At 35.4% G+C, this 27,782-nt stretch overlaps 1 protein-coding gene across 5 annotated transcripts in view; it reads left to right on the forward strand.

Annotated features, from left to right (window-relative positions):
- VPS13B (vacuolar protein sorting 13 homolog B) overlaps positions 1–27,782 on the forward strand; it is a 411,590-nt gene that overhangs the window by 264,921 nt on the left and 118,887 nt on the right. For all 5 annotated transcript variants that reach the window (XM_040695919.2, XM_040695916.2, XM_040695918.2 and 2 more), the window contains exons 31-33: positions 2,098–2,301; positions 10,204–10,330; positions 12,197–12,340. In XM_040695919.2, coding sequence (XP_040551853.1) covers positions 2,098–2,301; positions 10,204–10,330; positions 12,197–12,340 — 475 coding nt within the window. The remainder of the gene's footprint in view (positions 1–2,097; positions 2,302–10,203; positions 10,331–12,196; positions 12,341–27,782) is intronic.

Here is a 27,782-nt window from a genome sequence, read left to right on the forward strand (position 1 = left end):
TAGCACTATGTATTTTGCTGTAGCTAAGTGTGTTTGCCAAAGAGTGATTTCATTGTTTTTTATATTTAAATAAGTAATTTATGAGGGGAAGAAAGCTGTTGTCACAATGTGGAGTTTCAAGTTGATGCATGCAGCCAAATTTCATTCTAGGAATTCAGTACACCAGGTCATGGTTGTGCTGAACAAGGCTAAGGAATGCAGTTCTATGCGCAGCTTATGCAAGTTCTCAAACTCCTCATAAAAGAATGAATGGAAAATACTCTTTATTGTTAAGTGTAGGAGAGAACGATTCATTAGGCAGATGAAATTATCATGTTCTGTATTTTGTATACTTATGCATTTTTAATAAAATACGTCATTTGGTGCTTTACTTTCAGTAATGTTTCACAAAACATATATTCCAGTGTTTATTTCCATTAAGAAAGTACGCAAATAGATGCTGCGTCATACAATAGTCTACAAAAACAAAACTACATACAAGCTAATGAAATAATGCCTTGAAAGAATAACAAAATATGCAGTTGTTGTGGTTAGATCTCCCTGTGTGGAAAGCTGACGAACGCATTCCGAAGTTTTGAGAAAACACATTTAATTTTGAAATACCACTACTGACGTGACATACTTTCAGTGTATTTCAGCTTAGCATTTTAGGCAGGATTAGGGCTACTGAACAGTACAATCACACATCCTCAAAAAGAGCAACTTGGCAAAACTGTTGGCTTTCCTGCAATTTGGATGCCTCTATTAATATCCACCACATTAAATAATAAATTATCTTAATTGCTACCATATTCTATCAGCGGTTTCAACTGTGATTTGGTTTGGACAGCAATGGGACTTAATTTTGAATTTGATCACACACCTCTAGATTACATACCAATACCTATAGCTTGCATCAGTGCATGCATCACAGTTTGTGACGTGCTGCTTTAATCTTGATTTATTTTTGGATTTCCGTGGTTATATGAATAGCAAAATTATCTCTGTGAAGACAGCATTTATTTACAAAATGACAATTCTGATATAATACAATAACTTAGAATGGAATAGTACATTGGGTGGCATATGCAAGCCAGAAGCTGGAACTTCAACTCCTTAAAAATAGACTACAGTGTGACAGGATCATAAATTCAAAGCAAAAATAATTAGATATTGTGTCCTAGCTGGTAAAAAAAAAAAAAAAAAAAAAAAAAAAAAAGTCCAGTTTTGCTTTTTTATTATGTTATGAAATGAGCATTGTGGATAAATTTCTCTTGTTGCCAATGAAGAAGGAGCAAGATCCTTTACTGAAGATTCACTTGCACTAGGAGAAGGAAATTGAAACAGTAGACCTCTCCAGGTCTCTCTTCTGCTACTGGTTACTAGTTAGAACTGAAGTATCTGCAGTCTTGAGTGTTTTGCTCAATCTTGGTGTGACTGTTACCCAAGCTCGACCGGAAATAGAAATATTCTGTTTAATCTAATGAAGTAGACTTTGGCAGAATCCACAAGCAATGTAGTTCACTCAAAAATGCTTTTTTCTCCTTGCGAGAAGAATTTTTGTAACACAACACTGTGCTGAAATTCTATGTTAAAAAGGTATTTTCCATTGTCTTGAAATGTTGTTTTTAATTTTTATTATTTCAGATAAGTTTGAACAATTATCTTGCAGTAAAGTTGTTTGTTATACCGATATGCAGCTGTTCTTTTTGAAGACTTTAATCCTTTATCTATTCAGTAGATGTATCAGTTGGTCCTGCTTCCTGTTTGCCAATAAGGCAGCTTATATGGACCTGATTGAAAGTCCACTGAAGTCAATGGATTTGATCTCATATCAACTTTGGTGGACCTGGCTAAACTTTGAAATGTATTTATTTGTACATCTGTCATTCAAATCTATAGGGTAAATGCAGCTGAATACTTTTGAGGACTTAAACTAATGCTTAGATGTAACTGGGAGTGCCGAAGCTGATACCAATTTTTTCGTATTTTTGTATCTTTTCTTAATTTTTTTTTTTAAGCAAAATTTGTTCAAAACATTTTTTAATCCGACTTTGAGCTTAGTTCTTGATTGCAGCTTGTTCTGAAGTGCCACTTTTTTTTTTGTTGGCATTACAGGAGAGCACTGAATCTCGGAATACTTCGAGACCCTGGATCTGAAGTTGAAGACAGACAATATCAAATAGACCTTCAGTCTATAAACATCGGTACTGCTCACTGGAATCAGCTGAAACCAGAGAAAGAAAATGGAAAAGGAGGGATTTTGCCGGAGAGTGAAAGGAATTCTCAAAATCCAGCACTTGAATGGAACATGGCCAGTAGGTGGGAACCTTTTTTTTGTTTTTAAACTTACTCTCTACTACAGTTACATAAGCACAAACGTTGCAGATACCATTTACAGTATATCTGAATCAGCTAGTTCTGTATTGTCTTTTTGCACTGCAAGCACATTTGCATGGAGTTTGGATTATGCATTTAATGTGATTATTGCCCTTATTGTTATGCTGTAATTCCTGTCTAGTTATTTTGTCTTTTTTTTTTCCTATTATAAACTCATTTCTTAGTGGCTTACTGTTACGTCCATAAAAATAACTCCAGGGCTGAGACTTGGCATTCAGCTTCTTAGTCGACAAGCAAGAGGAGGTTTTGTTTTTGTTTTTTAACTTCTTTTGTTTGTATTTTTATAAAACTTGAGTAAAACCAGCTTAGACATTTTTAACTTAGAGGAGGATGAAGTAGAACATTTCCTATTGGTTCTCAGCTGGCTTTTTTTTTGCACTTCTGTAACTAAAACCAGACAAATTTTTAGAAGGAGATACTTCAAGTGAATCTTTGTTGTTGTATTTTGTGTGATACACAAGCAAAGTGCTGCCCTCTAGTTAAACAGGGCTGAATGATAAAGCCTATTTTAAGTTTTTAAATTTAAATTATTAAAGGATAATTTATTTTTTCTAACTTTGAGGTTTCTGAATTTTTGATTCTAGTTTTAATATGCTTTTTATACTCCATAAGTTGATACTGAATAAAAATTCATACTGAATTGTTACAGGTTATGTAGCAGTCAGAGTTGTATTTTCAGACAGACAGGAATAAGGTTTGATAGCTAAAAGCAAGTTTTTTGAGGTCATTTTGAGTTCTGCCAGAAGAAGCCTGTTGGCCTACACTTTTTTTTTCCCTTGATTTAGAAGCCCTTTCTCTTGAAAAAACAACCCAGTCTTTATGAAATGTATGCACAACTTTGTGGCTCCCAAGATACAGTGAATTAGGGGGTATGTTCCTGAAAGTAATGTAGAAAAGCAGGAGGAATCATTAGGAAGGAAAAAAATTGAGTTATTGCTGGTTTAATTTTCAAGAAAAGGGGAGATGACAAGAATCTGAGAGATTTTCCTGAAAGTGAAGGAAGCTGTAGCCAAAGAAGCTCCATGAGGATGGCATGCAGCCTAAGGTTTCTAAGTGATGACTTGACAAAAGACTGAAAGAGCATGTAAGGCCCCTGTGGAGGAGTATGTGCAGGAAGAGGATGTGACCAATAATAAATTCCAGCTTATCACTAAAATACAGAGGACGGTACAAGTAAATCTAACCAAAGCAATGGTAGAAACCACAAGGAAGTGACTGAATACAGATAACAATTTAAACACAGTGCTATTATTGGTTCGTCGTTTATATGATCACCTGGTTCTTTCCTGACATCTGATGACTTATTTCTAGATTTATTACCAAAACAATTGCACAGACAACTTCGCTTTTTAAATTTGGGAAAATACATGCCTGACCCCTAGGTGTTTGGCAAGTTGCCCATGAAGTTCTTTTTCACTAAACAGTGTAGGGCTGCTGGCACTTTCAGAAGATGGCATTAATCTCCAGAGATCTTCTGGCCAATCTGTAAACCAGCTTGGTACTGACTTTCCTTTCCCTTTCCATTGGTGACTGGAATCATGTTGCCAGTCTTTGGTCTGAGCTTTATGGTTATAGGATTTTGATAGGAAATTTAGTGGGATTGCTAAAAAGTTATAGAGATAAGAATATGGGAAGCAGCTGTTACAAATAGTCAAAGTTTACCTTTTTGTATAACTGCTTGGATATTCTTTTTCCCAGCAGTCTTCTTAAATAAAATTTTATTACAATATATTTGACAAGTCAGTAAGTTTTTGAAATTGCTTTTAAATGAATTTTCTACTTTTCTTAATTTAAATCAGTTGTAATTAAATACATTAGCTTTTTCTTTCTGGCATACAGTATTGTATTTTAATTCCAGCTTGAATTTATTTAAAGAAAAAGCTGGTATGAGTGTTGTCTTGTCCTCTTGGCTTAAATTTTTACACATTTACTATAGTCCTTTTTCAGAATGTTCACATTTTGGCTTTTTAGTTGGCAGTCAGCTTTGCTGCATCTGGGTCTATTTTATTATCTGTGGAAATGTTGTGCTGAGAACTGGAAGAACCCATATTGAACTTTGCCATCCTTTGAGATGTTTCCAGCATGAACCAAGAGGGTGGCTGCATGATGTTTTACATGGTGCTTAGTGTTTTCAGGGTGTTTATTTATCTCAAGATTTACTGTAATTATTATGGGAGTTTTATTCTTTGACCCACTTGGAATACTGTTTTCTTTTTTAGTTCTTCATTTTCATTAACATGCTTAACCTGGAACGTAGTGATTTTTACTGAGTTATTTTAGTGTTAGTTTCATCGTATCGTTTGAATATACTTCTCTCTTTTTTTTACTTATCATTTAGATCCAATTTTATGATTCATTAGCTTAACTGGGTTTAAAGTTATTTTTTGAGATCTATTTCTCTCTTATTTGGCTCATTTGTTAATGCTTAGATGATATGTGGTGCAGTATAGAATCCAATCTATATCCACATTTGACATAGAATTGATTACTTCACTGAAGACTCCAGCAAAGGCAATATCCTTTTATTTGCATTCCCATTTCTAGAGGTACTGCTATGTATTTGTTTTAAAAATAAATATCTATAAAAAACCTGAATTATATTATTTTGCAATTCAGTTTTCTGGCTTGAAATCTGGTTTTGTTTTTAAAAACTTAAAACCAAATATTCAAAATATAAAATTTATGCATATAATACAGACAAATATTTCAAAGGTTTTGACATAATTTGTCATTTAAATGCTTTAGCGATGTTTACACAGAAAGTAAATCCTTCAGATTTTCCCACCACTTCTTCTGGAGTTGAATATTTCTAGTAATATCTCATGGTTTTGAATTATTATTATAATTATTTTTAACTCTTATAATGTAATTTGGAAAGAAAGTAATGTTGCTTTGAGACTAGGTGTTAGATGTTTCATGGAGATTAGTGTAAAAGTGTTCAAGAGGGGCTATTCTGGAGTGTCTAGGTGCTGCCTCTGGTGCCTCTGAAGGACACTGCAGGAGAAAAGGGGGAGCCTGGAGCTCTGGGGGGAGGGGTTGGGGGTGCCCTTGCTCAGAAAAACCTGTCCAAATACCATGCAGTATGGAGGATCAGCAACCATAACTCTTCCCATTATGACATGTTTATCCTTCAGTGTAGATGTTATAAAAAGCTCCCTAATGATGCAATATATAAAAAGAACACTAGAAACAGTCAGACAGTTCTAATAAGGTTATGTACAAATGAAACCTGTCCACGTTTATTCCCTTTACCAAACAGCATGTGGGGAACTGGGAATACTTAACCAAAAGAAGTTTTCTTGATTGAAAACTGCTTTTTCAGCTTGCAGATCTCCTCCTCCCTCTCCCTCCTCTCAATGGAAAAAACAACAGCCCTGAAGGAAATAAAGAAATATATCCTCTCCTGAGGCCTCGCCCCCATCCCTGTGCAGTCCTTCCACAGCTCCCAGCAGCAACTTCTGCTTCCTGCAGCCTGAATAAACTCTGTTAAAAAAAAAAAATTAATTGAGCTTAAAAGCATTACTTCTCTGTGTGGTAATGAATTGAGTGTGGCAATATACTGCATTACAGTTCTGTCCTTGGCATCTGACCATCTGGAACAGCTCTCTGCAGTTCTCATTGAGTATGTCAGGGAGCCAATGATCTGTTGTATGAAACTGAACAAAATACCACTCTTGCTTTGCAAGGATCCTCAGAAATGTTTCCTGCAGATTTTTCCTTGAATAGTTCTCATTTTCACTCTTCTTTCGAAAGCTGAAGTGCAGCTTGCCAAATTCTAATGAGGAAGACCAAGAAGAAGTGATCATCAGTATATCTATGTGTGGAGAAATAGGGATGTTTCCCTGTGAATAAAATTATTATTTTGGAATAGAATACGTTTGCATTCAGGCTTGAGTCTCAGTTTCTGTTTTTACTTTACCTGAAGTAATGTTTGTATTCATTCTGTACAAAGCCTGACTCTGTAGCAGAGTGCATTATTTCCTTTATTAATCCACAGCATAGAAATGTTGCACACTGTACTTAATGAGATGAAAATCAGTTTTACTGAGTTATAATTATATAACAATAGTTATTCTGAACGGCCAGATGGTGTTTGTTTGTTCATTGTCTAATTTTGGTCAGTAGATATCCCTCAAAGTGTTGTAACACTATTTCTTTGCTTGTGATGAGTCTTTGCAACACATCACAGAGCTGTTAAGGATATGAAATGTTGTACCTATTGTGAGACGGAGTTTGGAGGCAGGACGGTGCTCATTTTCATCAGTTTCATTAGTTGTTAGATATCCCAATGAATCTGTGGATCAGGAATTAACTGATTTATACAACTATAATAGAAGCCCACAAGAGAAAACTCTTTTTAAGTCCTAAGTTAACATGCTAATTATAACATCTTCAGTTTGCATGCCTCATGTTGCTAAGGAAGACTATCTGATTATGTGGGATATTCCGTGCTACTACTTTAGTTTTGGTTTTCAAGTTATGGAACTCTGTGTGAGAATTCATCTTTCTGTAGACATAAAAGAGGTCTTCGATGTCATTCATATATCTGATGCAGATGCCTCTGTTCATTGCAGGGGCATTGGACTAGATGACCTCTAGAGGTGCCTCCCAACTTAAATGATTCTGTTGGTTGGTTCCTCAGTGATGTGCTTTTTAAGTATATAAGGACTTGAGCTCTAGTTTAAGTGAAGTATCATTAAAAAAAAAAAAGATATTTAAGAATAAGGCACATATTTCCAAGTTTCATATCTAGGCCATGTTTATTTCTTACTGGCTTGTATTTGCTGCTTGTTACGATTATTTCTTTTCCACATAAAAAGACCAAGTTATATTCCTTATTGTGCATTTCCATGGCACCACTGTACCTCTTTGATTATTACGTCATCTCTTTGGCAGTCCTTCTTCCTCATGTAAATTCAAAGTGCTTCTGAATGAATGTAATCAAATGCTGATGACTTGATCTGATGTAGTCTAATGTTGTTGCTTTAATTATGAAATTCTGTTCTTCACATTTCTTTTTCTCATCTTCAGAACGTTTTCTGTGATGTTAATCATAAGATACATCTTTGCTTTCGAGGTACTTCCAGACTTTGGTGTCTATCAATTTCCCCTTTCACATCTTCCTTCATTTGCTTTAGCTCATCTACACTCACCGCTCATCAAACCTCATCACACCATTTATCAGAGCTGCCACATTGAATTTTCAAAAAAGCACTTCCTTGCTCATTTCTAGGTTATCTTACAGGTTTAATTTCCTGTGAACGCTCACAAAATTACTGCAACGTCTTTTTTCCAATCCTTAACAAAAAAAAGAAAATCAGCTGTATTAGAGTGTGATAGAAAAAATCATAAAACGGTGATTAGATTGCCACTGTACTGGTGCTTTTACCTACAGTGCTATTAGCTGCTCCTTTTTCCTTCCCATCTGAACTGTAAGCCTTTGAGGACATTTTTGTCCTGTGTTTTCACAATGTGGACCTGTGGTTGGTATTCAGTATCCATATAATTATTCTGATGCAGCCTAAATTTAGAACTAAGCATAAGGCATCTCCAGATCTTTTCATAACTGTTTTGCTGCCTTCTTGTTCTGTGTTAACATATGGACTTTGAAACGTGCAGGACTTCTAAGTGTAGAAGATCAACTGCTTTAACATCTCTAAAAGTACTAGCTTTTTCCTTTTTTTTCCCCTTCTCTCCAAGACAAATATATAACAGATGCACAAATGAACCATGGAATGAATGTGCTGCAGACACAGAGCCATCATTACACTCTTCACAATCAAGTTTTTTCATAAGCTCATGTGGCGTACACCTGTGTTAAGTTAACGGTGCACTTAGGTGCAGTGTGGAAGACTTAATAATTCAAAGTGGAATTTGTTTCTTTGTTCCTTTTGTGCACTTTCTCATATCCTTTCCCCTCGTTATTTAGTGTGCTCAGTTTGCCTTCTGTTTGTACTTACAATTATTTTACTAATGCTTGCCTGAGCTTCAAGTTCACCAACTAGAAATGTGGAAAGTAGTAAGTAGAGCAGGACAGGAATACCACATAAGGGTGATTTAAAATAATGATATAAAAATTAGCACTCAATCTATATTACCAAAAGAGTTATTTAAGATGCAGTGTATTGCATACCTGCTCACGTCATTTTAAAATTAAGAAATGGGTATATTTATAAGCTGAAAAGTAATTTGAACCATGATTGAGAGGAGCCATTTGTAGGTTTGGGCGTTAAAAAATAGCATGCTGTTACAGCTCTGTTTGATTAATCAGAATCATACTTAGTAGCAGTTCTTTGTCCCGTTACATGGAAGTTTTTCATAGAATAGTTCTACTACTTAGCTCTTTAATTTTCCTCAGAAACAAAGGCATTTCTTTCTCATCTTTCTGTGAAGGGGAAATAGGAACTGGGAAGAAAGCCATCTGGTTTAAATTTAGAAGAAAGGTGATGGCAGGGAGAGAAGCATTTGTTGACCTGGCAAAATCTAAGACCAGTTTCTCAGTTGAAGATGTATACTAACCAACAGCTGCTCTGCTTTCTAATTTGGGGATCTAATTAAGACCAGTTTGGCTTCAGAAACTATCACTGCAGGCTGGCAGAGCAACAGGTGACCCAAAACATTCAAGATTTTACTGGAGGATGGTAATTTTTTCAGTTACCAATCAGGTTGCTTTTAAGCATATTGCCATAAGTAGTATGCAGTCTACTTGACATGGACTGGGAAGGTTATTTGAAGCAAAAGTTTGTTACACCTGTACTTAGTAGCATCTGCCAGTTAACTTCTGTGTACTGTTGTCCTAAGTAAATTTCAAAGCCTACTACATGTTTTAAGTATACCTAAGTAAATTGTAAGTGAAATTTGACGTATCAAAATAACAAAGGCAGTAAACTGTCATCTATGGATGTGTTTGCTGTTGAAAATATATCTAAGCCTGACCTTCAGTCACATTGTTGTATCTATTTTACTTAATTTCTGCCTAACTCTCGGCCTACAAACCATCAGCATGTGAGATTGTGTGCATTTCAACAGAATCCTTTCCAGAACATACTGCTGAGACTGAACAGTAGCTTTTTGATAATCTCTAGAGTTCTCCCTGGGGTATCTGGCATTTCTATAAGTTATGATAGGTAGAAAGAATTCCTAAAAATGTGTGTTGATGGAAGGACTCTGCCAGTTTGAACTGTGTCCTCTTTTAAGGGCTGAGCACCATCTTGATCTCATTACATCTTTTTTTTTATTTCTTGATCAGAGGCTCTCACTTGGCACTTTATGGCAATAGATTTTGACCTGACCCAGAAGATTCTGGCCATTTGGCATGCGTTGTCATAAGCTATTAGTGGTCTGTACATAATGGGTTTGTGCTTCTAGGCTTAGTTATTTGGTTAAAGGAAAAGAATTTATGAATTCAAATATGATTCAGAATGTTTTTTCATAAAACGAAGGGCATCCACAGGAATATTTGAAAAATACTGCTAATAAAGCTTATATCTTTATTCAAATGATTTTGTAAAGTTCAGTAAAGCAATAGAAGAATCAGTGTCAAATGCATCAGTTGTCTAAATGGAGATGGATTGAAGAGTATTAGTGTAGTATTAGTGTTTAGACATACTTATTTCATGAAATGGAAGCCTGCATTCAGGCTTGGATTTAAGATGATTTACAATGACAATATTTAATGCTCACTGAGGTGGCTACCAAAAAACCTAAACTACTGGTGAAATGGTTTTGTGCTACATGCTGGATGTAAATATGAATACGAGAAGTTTTTGCCACTCAAAACTTGTAATGTGATTTAATCCTATCTTATTTCCCCCCTCTTTTTAGCATAAGACGGCATCAGGAAAGGAGAGCCATTTTAACTCCAATTTTAACTGATTTCACAGTTCGAGTAACTGCCGCTCCTGCAATTATTTTTACAAAAATTGATGCTCCAGAGAATTTACACCCAGAGGTTGGTATAAAATTTGGATAATCTTAATATTTTGCTGTCTTGCTGTTTCAGTTATGTAGGTGTGGTAAATTTTCAAATACAGACATCACAAACTGCAAGGAAAAAAAAAATCTTAATTATTAACTGTAACATCTTCTCTCTGCTGGATAAAGAATTTGAGTAAGGCATTTGATATTGTAGACAGCCTGTGCAGATAAGCCTGTTCACGATTCAGAAAATAGGAATCCTTAAAAGATTTGTGTTGGAAAGCTGTTGAGAAGAGGTACATTATAAAACACTGTATTCTCAAGCTTCTCATTTAAAAAAAAAAAAAAAAAAAAAAAACACTGAAAATACAATCTATATATTGTCTGTAAGACACAATTTGATCTGTGTTCTTTTTAGCCAGGCTTCGAAGCCCACAAATTTCCACAAATCATGTTCTCCCCAGCCATTACTGTGAGGATTTCAAGTTATTTCAGATTTAACATAGAATCATAGAATCACTTTTACCAGTCTATGGGTCAACTTGTTCATGAGTAGTCTGTGAAGCATGTTGCACAAATAAGGTGTTGGCTCTCTTTTTGGTATAGGGTTCAAAATTGTAAAATACTTTATGTAAGGGAGGTGCCAATCAGTTTTTGTCAGCTCACAAGGAATATTTCTCATGATAGCTGCCTCCTGGAAAGAGCAGGCCTAGTGCAGAAATATAAAGGGTGTTAGGTGTGTGTTACAACAATGTAGTAGATGTGTACAGTTGGAAAACAGATAATGCATATGGAAAGAAAAAATTGGCAACTTAATTGTTTTATGTAAAGGGTCACCACAAATGCAGACGAAAGATGTAAAACAAAAATAAAGAATAAATAAATCTCTGAGCTTTACTAATCCTTATATTCATGAATTCCAATGTGTTTGCAACTTAAATTCTTCTTATTATCTATTCATTGGATGACATTCTCTGATGGAGAGGTCTAGTTTAGATTACCTAGAGCTTGAACACTGTGCACTTACTTCTCATGGGAAGAGATAGTACTTAAACAACCCTTCCAGACTGATCCTGTTTTTCTCCTCTTTGTTGCTTGCCAGCAATAGTGAAGAGATTTTCTTGTGCTAGATAACATAGAATCATAGAATCACTCAGGTTGGAAAAGACCTTAAAGATTATCGAGTCCAACCATGACCTAACCATACTACCCTAACTCTAACAACCCTCCGCTAAATCATGTCCCTGAGCACCACATCCAAACGGTTTTTTAAACACATTCAGGGATGGTGACTCAACCACCTCCCTGGGGAACCTATTCCAGGGCTTAACAACCCATTCTGTAAAGAAATGTTTCCTAAAATCCAACCTAAACTTACCCTGGCACAACTTGAGGCCATTTCCCCTCATCCTGTGAACACAATAGAATAGTGACCATACAGCTAACTTTGCCAATGTTTGTCTGGTTTACAGTCACAGAGAAACCACGTTGGTTATCACTGAGTTCCAATTCCTGATTTACATGATTTCATTGTAAAACCAATTGAGTTTGTGTTCCAAGAAAAATAAAATGTTTCTATATGTATTCCTTGCCAAAGAAATAAAAACCAAAATCTGATAGTCCACTATTTGATACTACCAAGAAATGGAAACAAGACCTCACACGAGATGCTTTCCTTGCAAGATATGTCTTAATAGTTACATATGCTGTGGAAAGCAAAGCGAAGAATATTCCACATCCTTGTTTAGAATGCTGAAATACCATACTCTACTAAACATCAATACTATATATCAGTGCTGAAACATAGATTACAACAGTGTATCATAATACAGTTACATAGAAGCTGAAAATTATTTACTCAGTAGCTGTTATCTAATATTTTCCCTTCATTTCTCCATAGGAAATTTTGGTATGTGGTCATTCTTTGGAGGTCAATGTGACAACAAATCTGGATTTCTTCCTCAATGTGGCTCAAGTACAACTTCTTCAGCAGCTGGTAGAAGCCAATATGATTGGACTGGAACCTTCCAGTACCATTAATGAGGTAGGCTTTTCCCTAGTTGCAGGTGATTTCTTTTTACAATACTGCAGCAGATGTTTACATCATCTACAGTGGCAAAAATCATACAGGTAAATGTATGATAATATACATACATTACTGTTATTATTGAAATACATATATGATTGTTTTTTGGTCAGTCTTAAAAATGCTTTGTAATGTTCTAACAATAGAAAGAGTGTTACTCTAGTAAGAATATCATTCAGTAAATAGGTTATTTTGCAACAGCTCTTGTATAAGGATGATTATCTCATGTAAATGATGGAAGAAATAATTTTAAAGCAAGTTTTTGAAGCTGTTTTGTTTTACTGAAACTTTGGCATTTTCTCATGAATTACACATTCACATACGTATACACTAATTGTATGCTTCGTTAAAAACAGTATAATGTAAAATATTCCCCGTGCCTCATAACCACTGCTTGTATTAAATTTTTTCTCTCTGGTTTACAGAATTCAGTCACTCTCTGAATCTTCTTGTACTCATTCAATGAGTGAGATAATGATACACAAGGGATACTTTATCTTCAGAATAATTAATATCTCCTTTTTATTTATTTATTTTTCCTGGAATCTTGTAGTGTTCAGCATATCCTGAATTTGTAAGGCAACACACAACTCTTCCTTTCCAAAAATCTAGCTAATGAGAGAGCTGAAGAAACTTTTCCTTTTTCCTGCCCACACAGATTCTGCATGAATGTGTGTCTGGATAGAAGTGGTAAATAATTTAGAGGAGCCAAACTGCTTATATTCCTCTCTCCTCATCCTGTCAAATCCCAGAAGTTATTTGTAGCCTGCTAATCTATGTATCACATCATACTCCTTCTCCTTTATCCCTTCCAAATCATGGAGTAAATAAAGGATGTTTTTTTCACAATTGTTGAAATATGAAAGATATAGTAATGAAATGCAATCTGTCTTTGTCTTCCCTGGATACTTTGCAGACACACGGCCTCTTTTGGATATGAACATTATAAATAAGTATGTATGGGAATATCTTTAATAATTTGTGAAGCAATATTTTCCCATTGTCAGCAGAATGGATAGGATCAGATTAACCCTACATTTGTATAGGTGCCAAGAACTTTAATTTTGAGTTGGCGCTGTACAGAAGTGCTGCACAACTGATGTGGACCATATAAATTTATAAGCAGTTTACTAAGCTGTTTCTGTAAGTTTTTTGTTGTTGTTGTTGGGTTTTTTTTTTTTTTTTGACTACATCCCAAAATATTTATTTGTTCTTCATTATTATTTCCCTTGCATTTTCTAGGTCCTTGTAATGGGTAATGGAATATTTCTGTTTCAAGGTGCTGTTTGCCTTCTCATTAATAAGTTTAAAACTGTATCTTGACTCACTGTACTGATAATTCTAAATTCAGCGTTGTGCTTGTTTACTCCTCTGTCCATTTCTCTTTTCACTATTCTGCAATTAAATGTGCCTATATGAAGGCACTCCACTTTATTGTCTTCATATTCTTCCTTTAGTCAGCAGAGTGAAATACATTGTATGCTGTTCTTTTCATTTCACTGAATCAAGTAAGGAGTCCACACAGAACTGTTCATACTTCACACCTGCTTATAATTTCTTCGCAAGAATCAACACATAGTTTAGGTTGAGAGGCATCTCTGGACACCATACTTTTGCTTGAAGCAACACTATTAGAGTCAGGCTTTCCAGTGCACCTTCCAGCAATTCTTTCTGTATCTCCCGCGTCAGAGGTTGCATTACATCTTTGGATAACTTCTGTAATTAACTCTCACTCTGGCAAATCTCTACATCCATTTTGCTTGATAAAGGTATTAACCATTGCCTCTCAGTGTTTCATTTCAAAATCCAAAAACAACTTGATTTCATTAATGGTTTATCTGTACACGGTTTTGTTGGAGGCATTAGTTGTGCTTTGATGGATTGACATTGATACTGGACTTGTTGCATTTTAGTCACTTTTTAAGGCATAACTAACAACTGAAATTTTTAGTGATTTATGAACTTAAATAAATTAGGAGATTTAGTGAACTCTAATGAAATCTTGTAGATTTCCAACATGAAGCTAAAACTGTTAACTGGAAGCAACATTTGAAGTAGCTAACTGTATTTTAAAGCTGGAAGAATAAAGAAAAAAATACACTGGACACATACTGGCTTTGATTACCATTGGAAAAATGTTTATCATCTGTATTGGAAGAGAAAAATAAGGAAAAAAGGTGGGGGGATAGCGGGGAAGCAGCATTAAAGCTGTGAAAAAAACCTTACATTTTCCCAAATATAGTACTAGATCAAATCCTGAGGATTGTTGAGCAAATATAAACATCATTAATCTTAGTTACAAAATTTGATTTAACTTGAAGTTCTGGGTAAATAGAAGGATTAAGTAATTGTCTCTTGCCTCAAAAATAATATACACTGTGTTGCTCTCTTTTATGTTTTGGTTACAAATATATAGGTAGTTATCAAATTGGAACTCTGAGTTTAATCTTTAAAGGTGTGATTTCCAAACGGACTACATTTGGTGGTTTATAGAGCAATGCTGTAAGGAATAGTGTAGACAAAAATAATAAAGGAGTGATGATTTATGTGTAAATCTTCTTCTTAAGTGCTTTAATATTCTGTGAAGAATTTCATGCCACGTCTCCAGTGCAGTGTTTTTACTTACAGTAAGCCCTAATTTTATACTCTCTTATAAATTCATCTTTGATGTACGGTATACCTATTATACTCACTTCTTCATAGAGTATAGTCTATTGTTGCAAAGAATATTGCTTTGATCTGCTTGGCAGTTTTAAAGTATGGATACATATGTGGGGTATGATAAATTACTTGAGTGGTAAAGAGTGTTGCCGCCTTTTCATAATTATTCACTATTTTAGAATTAATATATGCCAAAATCTTACAAGAAGAAGATATAATACTTGCACACGGAGAGCAGAAACAGAAGTGCTAGGAAAAGAAATATGAGAGTGAAGTGTATTTAATATACTATATTTCTTCAGTGATGCACCTAAGATTATAGGTGAAATTTTAATAAAAGGTCTATTCTCTTGAAGAAAAAAGCTTCCTTTAAAAGTTTCTTAAACAGCCTTAAAAGCTTAATATTCTGGTAAAAGTCTCTCAGTATAAATGATGATTGGTTTTAGTGCTGATTAGTGATAGAACAAGTGAGTTCCCAAGGAGTTTATTGCTTAGTCTGGCAAATCCATTTCCTGATGTCCATCACTAAACACCTGGAGATTTTTGGCAAGAGAGCATCTATTTGTCATACAAGCATTTAGAAGTGGAAAATACAAGAAACTCCTCTTTGAAAAAGAAATGAAATACAAAACAACACTCTTCGTGGTCTGCTGCTTTTAATATAGGCATGCATGGATAACATATCTTACTGCAAGTCAGTGTATCTTCTACTCCTGAATGAAATATGGTCATTGAGATCATTAATCTGGTTTTTGTTTTTGTTTTTTTGTATGAATTACTTCTTTGTAAGCCTCAAAGTAAGGCTAGACTTGATGAAAAATATTGTTTCTACGCAAATATTAATTTTGGTTAAACTCAACCTAAAGAGTGTTCCTGTTTAATTACTATCTACTTTGGAGGTAATGATGAATACAAAATGCAGTTATTTTCTACCTTCTCTGAAGAACTTAAAATATATTTTCTAATCCTTACTTTGTCTTCATATGAGGATTTTTTGAGGATTTTGGCTTCAGGTGAGAAAACGGATGTACTAGTGAATACAAGACGCTTGCTTATTAAATGGAATACAACATCTGAAATCTTTTGCAGAAGATGTCATCTAAAGTTGTCACCCACTCTCTGTCTTCTGGCAGTGTATTTCCTCCTAACCTCTCCATCCCTATTTGCCAGATAGTCTTGTTTGTTTATGTTCTGCTTGCTTGCTCCAGTAGGCTTTAAGTTCATACCTATTCCACAGAATTTGAATGACACACAGGTAGCTAATATAATAATTATTTGTAATGAAGTACAATACAGTACACAGTAATGAAAACAAGTGTAACATATTTTTTGAAACAATCACAGCCATATATGTCATCTTGTCCATCCATCATTCTTTTCATATTCACAAGTTTTTAATTGCAGTGATAAACGTAGCACTCAACAATCAACTCTTGCAAGTATGGAAAGATATGCACACAGTAGAAGTAGAAACTGAAAACTGTCTCTGCTTTGGATCCCTCTAGGATCTCTCTCACATTCCGTTATTTCTGCCATCTGAGCAGTGAAAAGAGCTTCCAGAATTCTTCAGCTTACTTGCTGTTACTACACTTACGTGTTGTTAGTGATTAGAATACAGCAGATCCTGCACAAATGCGATGGTATTAAAAAAAAAAAAAAGTCTTCCTGTCCAACTTAAGAAGAAAGAAAATTTAGCTGTTGAGGTGGTGAAGGGTAGATTCTACTGGTGAAACAATCACACACAGAGTGACCTGGGACTGAAATGTCTGGCTAGAATTTTAAATAATAACAGTATGTATCCCAATCATAGTTGGCATTAATAGCCAATACCAATGGACGCAAATTGTCATTCATCTGGGAGCAGTGTTGAGCAAAAAGAATGGAAAGTTGGTGTGAGAAAGTCTTTGTCTTCTTACAGAAATTAAGGGCATGGCATGTTGATGTTTTCTGCTTTTATAGTATCTGCTTCTAGGTATTTGACTTCTGAGCTCTGTGTCTAGGCTTTCCAAACACAGGCCTCAGCAGCGTTCATCAGCCTGCCAGATGATGTTTTGCTTCTAGACCTGGCTGTTGGCCAATCACTTCGAGTGAACCCCACCAGCAGATGTGACATGTTCCATAAGGCTTAGCCCACACTCGGATAAATTGCAAAGACAACCCACCAGCTTCCTGAATAAATGATATTAATATGGGGGGGGGAAAAAGCAAAAGTTATTTCAACTTTCGTTTTTTGCTCTTTTACAATACAAATTTCTGGAGTCTAACTAATATAAAGATTGTACATTTTGTAGCAGTCACGACGTTACTTGTAATCATCACAATAACAGGAAAGGCTGAAGGAAGTACAGCTCTTATCTGCTCAGGACCCAAACAATACTACCAGACACCTCAGCGAGTGATAGGCAACACACTAACTGCAGCAAATTAACTATTGACTGAGTTGTCCAAGATGGAAAAGGTGGACAGATATCATCTATAGCAGCCGATTTCTTTATAGCCTGGCTGAATCAATCTCTATTGATTCATCACATTAGAGACAATGCAGGAGTATCTGCAGAGGATATGTCATTCTCTGTCATTGCAGATTAAGCTTAAGAAAACATTTATGATAAATTGTGATATGCTGCGAAATACTGGCTCTGGAAGTTTGAAAGAGTATTCCTCTATGCTTCTTTACTTACACTTCTTTTTCCTATGCATATCTGCTGTCGCAGAACAGGAGTCTAAAAAGTCCCTTGGTCTGACCAGTGGGGCCATTCATATGTTCTCTTCTAGCAGATAATTTCAGTTTATGGCACTCTCATCAATCTCATGTTGTTGCTTCATGATACAGTAAAGAAAGTGATCATTGGCAGATATGTGCGAAAGTGCAATTACAATTGCATCTCATAAAATTTGAAGGAGGGATAGCTAATGGAGTTCATAGCAGTCTTTTTTGCCAATGATACTTTAAGAAAGAAAGCTCTCTTGAGCAAAGAGCTATTAAATGAAACTTTACATGAGCTTATCAATGTATTACTACTGTGTAAAACGAAAAGAAAAATCAAATAGTATCCCTATTTTTTTAAATGAAGACAAACATAACTTTGTTTTCCATTTGTATTTTGTTTAAAAATAATAAAAATCAGAGAACTGGTAAAACAAGTTCCAGATAATACTACTTAAGAAGTCAGACAGCCAAAGTGTGAAGTGGCAGATGCACATGTTGCACAGATGTTATGTCGGCTGGTTAGTATCCTTATGGAAAGCTTGTGTAATTGGAGGTATTTTTAGTATGCTGAAACTTTGAGAAGTTGGCATCCTCATTTACAAGTTTCTTTTGAAGAATCTGTTTATCTTTTCCCTTTTGATTCCTGAAATTTAAGGTAATCAGTGGTAGAGAGCCAAAACAGTCTCAGTTTCTGTATATTGTATGGGTCACACAAATTTAGGTATGTCTTGATATTCAGAAGTGTGTTTGCACATAAAAAAAGGTAATGTAGTATGAAGGTAGCTTCCTGAGGGGTTTATAGACTTTTTTCATTATACGTATGAAAATTGTTGCAGTGACTAGAAGCAGAGCAAACTTGGTGAATGGTTAACAGGAATGTCCCAGAAACAATAGGCATTGAAATATGAATCCATAAAAACTTCTCAGATAAAATTCTCTTTCACAGTGTGCACATTTTTTGTCAGAGCTTGCATATCTGCTCAATTTTGTTTCAATTTTTAAGCTGTGAATTTTCATTTCAGGGAAAGGGGGATAGTATAGCACATACAGTCCTATATCTCTGATGTGCTGAGGCAGTCCCTAGTGCCAATACAGACTGGGTGGTGAATTGACTGAGAGTAGCCCTGAAGAGAAGGATGTGGGGATACTGATAGATGAAAAGTTGAATATGTGCTGACAGCATGTGCGCGCAGCCCAGAAAGCCAACTGTACCTGGGCTGCGTTAAAAGAGGGGTAGACAGCAGAATGAGGGAGGTGATTGTCCCTGGGCTTGTTCACCCCAAAGAAGAGAAGGCTGTGGGGAGACCACACTGCAGCCTTTCAGTATGTGGAGGGGGCTTAAAAGAAATATGGAGAAAGACTTTCTACCAGGACCTGTACTGACTGGGTTTCGTGTGCATTTTATTTTCTTAATCTGTGTTACTTATTATGTGAACCAGACCTTCTTGTCTGCTGTATGGATTGCACTGCTTTTGTCTGACACTAGCCTTAATGGGATAGTCTAAAAGAGAGAAATACTTTGACCAGTCTCTATATTAAATACCCTGCCTTTAAATGTAAGTTGTGGATATTATTCCATTATCAGAAACTTAAATGTTATTGCATTTTAAAATAAAGATGTTTTCCAATAACAGTATATGAAGTTAATTTAAAACTTTGGATTTCCAGATTATTTAATGTATTAATCAAAAAATCAGAAGTATTCCTTATAGGGATTATAAAAATATTGTTATAAAATAGGTCCAAAATTCAAATTGTTCCTTAAATTATAGAACATGTAGAAAAATCTCTAATTGTCTAACTTTGTAAAAAGTAATAATAATAAAGAAAAGCAGAAACTACATGAGAGTTATGATAGTTTTTTCGTAAATCACAAGTATAGTTGAAAAAAATAATAGGTTGAGGGATGTGATTTTCAGAATCTCAAAAAAGACTGGACAGCACAGAGGCTCAAAACCATCATATGCAGAAGTGTGAGAGAGCACATGCTTGGACTTTCTCACACTGTGGATATTGAATGTGTCATAACGATAATTTGCTTAATCATCTGATGAGGAGACGAAAGTTTGAGTGGTAGGTCACACGAAGAATGACTGAGTGCTTTGCATTCTTTGATCCTTACTAATCTTATCCTTCAAGTCATCTAATGCTGGCATACATTGGAGTTTGGTTGTGAGGCAACATTACCTTGAGACACCAATAGTTAGTTTCTTGACTATATAGAACATCACCTGCTTGTTACTGTGGAAGACCATTCTTGACACTAATTATAAACACATGGATGATCTAATTCCCTTGATTTGCAAGTGAAATGTTGTTTTATTTCTTAAAGGGAAAGCTGAGGAATAAGAACAGAAAGGGCAGTGAAAGCCAGTGGAAACATAACTGAAGTCATTGTTGGTGGATAGTGAGCAATCTTAGCTTCTGAAATACTGTGTTTTCTTTGCAAGAAGAATCCTCTCTTTCCTCTGACTTTCCTTCATGAGAAGCAGTCTTTTTCATTCTTTTTAACATATTTTAGAGGTAAATAAAGCTAATATGATCCCTCTGTATGCCAGTCTTCTCAAATAGTATATATTACGTTGTGTTCTCAGCCAAAGCTGAAAGCAGATTGGAAGTCTTGATGCTATTTTTTCTTGTTTGTGAAATTCAGGAAATGGATGGAGAGAAACCAAACCAGGTATTACCTCTGAGGGAAAGCCATTGTTCAGTAGTTGGCAGGAGACACTGTTTATCCACTTGTGATCTGATTGGTCAATTTGGGATAAAATATGCTGCTTAATCTCATATGGTTTTTCATAAGGCCAGAATTTCACTTCAGTACTGTCCTGTTAAGGAATATTTTATCATGATTATCAATGTCTTCAAGTAGACATAATCTTTCAGAGTATAGTGCTGTTAATAGCTGTCTTCCTACTTCTTCAGTTTTTGTGGCCAGTGGTAGTTGGCTTTCATACTCAGGTAATGCTGCAACACCAGAAACTGCCTAACAGAATGTGACATTCTGTAACTCATGCCAGTGATTTTGGCAGGAAAAACAGGTGTGGGTATTTTCTCAAAAACTTATTTACCTGTACTAGTAGAAGTTCAAAAGAGTTTCTTATTAGTTAAAGAGTGACAATAATACTTGTATGAATAAAATTTCTTCTTTAGCAGTAGTGAGTTTAAACATGAAGGAGATTAGCCATCTGTTTGTATAAGATGTAATGACTGCAAAGATGTTCAACAGGTCTAAGTTATTTCACTGTTTAGAATGAAGTGATATTTACAGGTTCCTCTCAGTGAATTTGCATGAGTCAGGGCTGCAGTAATCTCTGGAGAAGAGGAGACTGAGGGGGAGACCTTATTGCTCTCTTCCAGTATCTGAAAGGTGCTTACAGCAAGAACGGGGTTGGTCTCTTCTCACTGGTGACAGGTGACAGGACGAGGGGAAATGGCCTCAAGTTGTGCCAGGGTAAGTTTAGGCTGGATATCAGGAAACACTTCTTTACAGAAAGGGTGGTTAAGCACTGGAATAGGCTCCCCAGGGAGGTGGTTGAGTCACCATCCCTGAATGTGTTTAAAAACCGTTTGGATGTGGTGCTCAGGGACATGATTTAGTGGAGGGTTGTTAGAGTTAGGGTAGAATGGTTAGGTCATGGTTGGACTTGATGATCTTTAAGGTCTTTTCCAATCTGAGTGATTCTGTGAATCTATTATTCTTGTGTAACTGTGCAACCAGTTTTATGCTGAGTAGGATTAGCTATAGTCATATTACTCTAAGAATTTTTATAATGTCTTAAGTATTTCCTCATCTTTGTTAAAATCAGATGGAAGCTTTTGCATTAGAGTCTTGCTTTATGATTTCTGTTGAGCAAAGTTATCTTCTTTGGTAGAGTGACTTGTGAGGAGTTCAGATGAAGACAAACTTTTGCACATATTTGTATATATGAATGTTGTTTTGTTTGTGACATCTTTCTTTTAATGCAGCATTTAAAATTTTGGAATAGCTGAATGTTTTGAAATATAAATGACGGGTGGTCATCTTCTGATCTTTTTTTGTCAGTGGGCTGTTCTGTTCATAAGGCTTTAAAAGTAAACTTGCAACTTGACAGTGTCAGAGGGAGTGCTAAAAATGTAACTTTCTGAGAGTGCCAATAAAAACCCTTAGCTGGAATAGCTGAATAATACTTGCATCATTTTCCTGGTAGCACTACCAGTACTTGGAATCCCACATAGCCACTTGTCGGATGTTTTCCTGAAAATAAAGTGGTCTTTGGTTTGTTCAAGGATACTATCAAAATAAAGTCCTTGCCAGTATCTTGAGTCATCACCATACCCTGTTTCCATTGATAGGAAGCTTTGTCTCATCATTTGATTTTATTGCCAAAAACAGCAGAAAGATCTTTTTGAAGGACTGTGCAGTACTTTTTTGATACTTCCTATAAGCAGATGCTTTTATTCCAGTAGAAACCTAGATGCAATTCATGTATTGGGAACATGGCTGTAAATTTACTTTGTTACTAAGACTCTTTGAGGCTTCTTTCCTGCAAAGAAAACTAAAGAAGTGAGGAACTAAAGTAAACTCATCCTAAAGTAGTAAGGCTTAAGAGAAAGGGTCCATTTTGCAGAGCACATCAGGATGACTCAGAAAAATGTATGCATGCCTGTGGATATGGATATGCATGCATACACAGTGAATATCTGAAAATGTCTCATGAACAAATGCTTTGAGTTGTATGTTAGCCTGGAATTTGCAAGCATGCATAACTTACGCTTATGCTTCAAATCTAAGCAGATTGTTTTTAACATATTTAAAATTACCTTAGAGTTTCATTTGTGCCCCTGCAATGCGGCACAAATTGCATTTACAGTCACACCATGGAAATTTTGAGATGACTGTATTCAAAGTAGGTATTTTGAATGGAAGGATATAGTTTGATCCTTACCTAACTGTTAACTTTTTTCTGAGACATTTAGAACAACAGAGATCTGGGACACACTACTCTTCCATATCTCTGGAATAAGCCCAGGAATCATAGCTTTATTAATTTTAATCTTTTACATAAATAAAATATATTTGAACTAGCAGAAAATTGGTTTATTCTAGCTTGTCTACTATGTCAGCTTTAGAGAAAAAATCAGTTGACAAAGGTGTTGTGGTTTAGCCCAACAGGTGGCTGTGCACCGTACACTCATTTGCTCACTCTCCACTTCCCAGTGGGATGGAGGAGAGAACTGGAAAAAAAAGTAGAACCCATGGGTTCAGATAAAACTATTTGCTAAGATAGAGAAAAGGATAATTGTTATGACTATATATATATATGAATGTATAACGGGTGATGCACAAGCAATTGCTCACCATCCCCCAACCCATGCCCAGTTAGCCCATGAGCAGCAGAAGCAAGTGAGATGAACTTCCATACCCTCCAAAACTGATATCATATGGCATGGAATATCCCTTTGGCCAGTTTAAGTCAGGTCTCCTCTTTCTGTTCCCTCTCAGCTCCTTGAAGCCTTCACTGAGAACAGCCTTGGCTCTGTACAACATTGCTTAGCAGCAACTATAAACATTGGTGTGTTATCAGCATTGTTTTCCTCCTAGAACCAAAATATTGCATTATACCAGACAATGAAGATAAATCCATCCCAGCTGAAACTAAGACAATATTCACCACTTATTCCATACCATTTACATCATGTTCAGGTCCCACAATTTCTACACGTCCTAATTAATTACCATCACCTATTTTGTTGTTGTTGTTGTTGTTTTCCATAGTTGATGAGGCATCCATTTAGTTCATAATTTTAAGATTCATCTGTCATAGCAGTCCTTTGGTGCAGAAGGGATAATTCAATTGTCATGAAAATTTTTGTGTGTACTGCTGCCTCTTCCTCTGTACTGAACTCAGTGGGAAAAGACAGTTGTGTTGGTTAACTGTCTTATAGGATTCAAAGGAGGAGTTCTGGGAAAATTAGCAATTCTGATACTAGCAAAGGTTTTTGTTTGCTTTTTTTTTAATGTTAATATGCTTTAATCTATAAGTATAAAGACAGTAAATATCTAATTTTTTAGTGTTTCTGAGTCCATCTGAATCCCAACAATTTATTTTTGTGCTATGTTCTCTTTCAGAGAAGTTCATTTATCTCAGCAGCAATAATTCCCAGTAGTCTTGAACATTCCAGTGTTGTACTAGGTATTTGTTGAACAAGGCCAAGAATTTAATATTGTTCCTTCCCAGATACAGACACGCAGTTCAGAATGGAAGTATAATTAAGAGTTTAGCTATTTGTGTGTGTTTGATGTATTCTGCCATCTACCAGAAAAGCCAGTATTGTAAAATTGCAGTGAACTACGTTTTAAGATTGAGAGCAATTAATCTTCAGTATGGGGACCAGGCTTTCTCCTTGCTGCCTCCAGTTACAAGGCCCACAGAGGACTTCTGTAGGCCCTGTGGCTTTGATTAATATGATACAATCCAGTAATAAATGTCAGGAGGTTAGTCTGGATGAATTGCCCACTCTGGCAGTTGAAACTAGTGTTCATGTATTTCTAAGCAAGCAGAACCTGAACTCAATTGCAAGTATTTCAGGAGTGTTGCAGTCTGTGCTGCAGTCTGATGGACAATTTTTCATTAGGTAAAATTGAAAACTAATTTTTAAATAAAAGACATACATTTTTGTGATATGCATTTGTATATATAATATAAATAGAAGTACATAATAAAGATTATCTCTGTAAGCATTTAAAATTTGTTAGTATTTATGTAGTAATTCAAGCAGAACATTGGTCACTTCTATGCTGTTGGCTTTTTTGTTCCATTCATTAATTTTCTACTTTTCTTTAACTCTTATTTTGCTGTACATGAAGTACGTGAATATTTTGTGATGGCCTACACCAAACTGTGTTCTGAAACTCTTAATTTCCTGGTCTTTAGTTCTTATGGTACTTCACATGCTTTACTTATCCATGATGTCCTTTTGTAAAGTGCTCTACAGACACTGAAATATGATTTAGTGCAACACTGAACAAAGTAGAAGTGTATCTGGTGTGATACACGTGAGATGTAACAACCTTTTTTAAAAAAAAAAGAAAATTAAGGCAGAAAAGATAATTTTCCAGACATCTGGAAGTTTTAAAACCTTAGGCACTCAACATCTCGGCATATATTTCAGTGAGCAATTGTGTGCCAGCAGTTGGATATTTCTCACTGGCGATTGCTGCACTGTGGATTTTTCTGGCATGTAGTCTGACTCAGTCTGACATTACTGGAAATAGTGTAGAAGGAAGTTTGTTGACTTGGGCAATGTTTGTGTGTAATATCTCCTTATCGGCTGTGGTTTTAGTTATTTTAATTGTCTTTAAGATTCTGAAAGCATATAAGGCTCTAATATATCTGAAGGAAAATGTGCATTTCATTTGGTACATGGTTTACTTAGCTCTACACTTGTTTGATTAAGGGGCTGCAGGTAGATTCTACATTCTCATAGTTAGCTAACAATTTACTGTGTTAGAATAATGACTAATCTTGTTGTTCATACATTCATTCATCCTTTCCTAGAAAACAATGCCTAAACTAGCATTCCAAGGTTTTGTTGAATCCGGCTTTGAATCACTGCCAAGGTATTTGGCATCTGGTTCTGCATCTTTTCAGTTATTTTACAGAATATTGAATATTAGTCAATGGCAGAATATTCCAACTTACTCCAATGGGAGAAAACAACTTTGTTAAACTTCTCATTTCCAGATGCCATAGCACTGAATCATCTGATGTTTCTGTATTTAGTATTCTTAACTCATCTAAAAATTGTTGAGTTCTAACTTTAAAAATCCTTGTCACTTAAGAGAGTTTCTGATCCATGATTGATCACCTGGTCAAGAAAACATAGTGTGTTGGACCCAGATTGTTTCACTCCTAATCCCAATACTGTAGGAAGTGCCACTCAGTAGCACTGTGATTTCCCAGGGCTGGACAGTGGCAATACCCCTTCAAGTAATCCCACTGCAGGCTGTGCAATGGCAAACCTATTTGTGTTGCCGTACTGGGCTCTGAAGTATGACCATTGGTCTTCCTCTATTGTTTGAGAGCAATCTTTCTGTTGTGAAACTACAGCCTTAGGTATTTAAACTTGCACGTATTTGTGTGATTGTTGTTGCTTGTTTTGTTGTTATTTTTTCAGCATACTTGGGCACATCAGCGTATGTGACTTCACTCAGCCTCATGACATTTAGTTAGCTTGGTGAGACAAAGTTCTTTCTGTAAGATCAGATCAATGCTAAACCACAATTTGGTTGAGTAATCTTTCTGCATGGAAATGGGATTTCAATTTGAGACTAGTACAACAGCAGTCTAATACTGACATTTTAATGCTGAAATGTTAAGAGCATATCATGCAAAATCAAGATGAAATATTTTTAGCAGGCCCAAGTGAAGTATACAAGCAAGTTTCTCATGGGAAAAGATTGTTTCTTGGTCCTAACCTGAAAAAGAATGTGCTAAAATGAACAAATCCTCATTGTAAAAATGTAAAAGTGTTAAAGTAAAAATGTATATTTATTTTAATGCAGATGTTTTTTAATGTTAAAAAAAAAGATGTAAGCTTAAAATATCTGAAATTAAATTTGAAAAAGTAGCAGAAGATAATACGTTTCGAAACAAATGTTATGGAACAGTTGCTGTTGGACAAAGAATTCTGCCAGATTTCAACCTGTTTCTCTTTCAACTTGTAAATACATCCTTAAAAACAAACAAAAGAATGTAGGGCCTTACTGGCCTTTAGTAGTATAGCATAATAAACATACTGTTTGTATTAAGATTAAAAAACAATAATTCTGCTGGAGTTAGGATTTAGCATTTGCATATAACCATGTTACAATTGGAACATTTAGCATGGCTTTGATTTATGCATATTTGCATCAATGTTTAATAGAATGTGGCCTCTTAACCCAGATTTGAGGAGCTGGAAGAACATTACAGAAAAAAAGCTGAGTTTGTACTGCTCTCCCATCTTTCATATAATTCCTGCAGTGTTGTAGAAACTAAAACTGAATGCTGTAGGTCTGTGAAACTGTATGCACCATGATCATGTAATTTTACAGCAAATTCTGATTAAAAGGAAAATCCGTTAGTGAAAAAATACATTTGACTTTTATATGAAATAAACTGTTTCAGAAATTTCTGATATTGCTGTTTCCTCAGTTTTACTTGATTTAATAGTTCCCTTTTTGTAGGAAGTTTTGGATATAGTACTCTTTCTGCATTGTTACATCAATACAAATACCAACTTGTCTATAGTAAGCTGCAGGACTGAAGTTTTAATTTAAAACTTAAGGGTAATTGTATTAGACCGGTAGAAGTAATTTAGTACTCTAAAATGTTTGTGTGTGTGTTTCATTATATTTTCCGTCTGAGATTAATGTGTCAGTGTAAAAAATAACTACCAGAATTTTAGTCATTCCTATAACGTATATACAAATCAAAATAAAACTGCTTCGTAGAACAACTTAGTAAACAGCTTTACAAAAAAATAAATCTTTAGAAAACAGTGGTGCCTCAAAGACAGTTAGAGAATCTTTGATGAAATAGATCAAGTATCTAGAATAAATCCAGAAAGAAAATACATAATGTTTTCTTCTTGATTCCAGTTTAAGCACAACAGGGGGAAAAAAAAAAAAATGAAAGACATTCCTTTTCTGTAGCTCAGTTTCTGTGGTAAGCAGTTTTTATTTCCATGAAAATACTACTACTTTAGCAAGAGAAATAGAACTAGGTCACATGTCACAGCGATGTACCAGATGTGATTGGCACTTTGATTCTGTGGTTTCACACTTGTGACTCTTTCCATAATTTATGTAATGTGAAGAATGATCTCATGATTGGCTGAAGGTTTTTGATCAGAGTTAAGGAATGGCTATGCTGGAGGCTGGAAATTTTACTTCAATAGAGCCATTATATAACCATAATTAATCTGAGAAGCTGGAAAAATTATGCAGATGTAGATGTTTTTGATCTTGAGCAGTTGCACTTCCAAAGATTATATTGCTTACAG

Source organism: Gallus gallus, chromosome 2 (assembly GCF_016699485.2).
Source record: "Gallus gallus isolate bGalGal1 chromosome 2, bGalGal1.mat.broiler.GRCg7b, whole genome shotgun sequence".
NCBI lineage: Eukaryota > Metazoa > Chordata > Aves > Galliformes > Phasianidae > Gallus > Gallus gallus.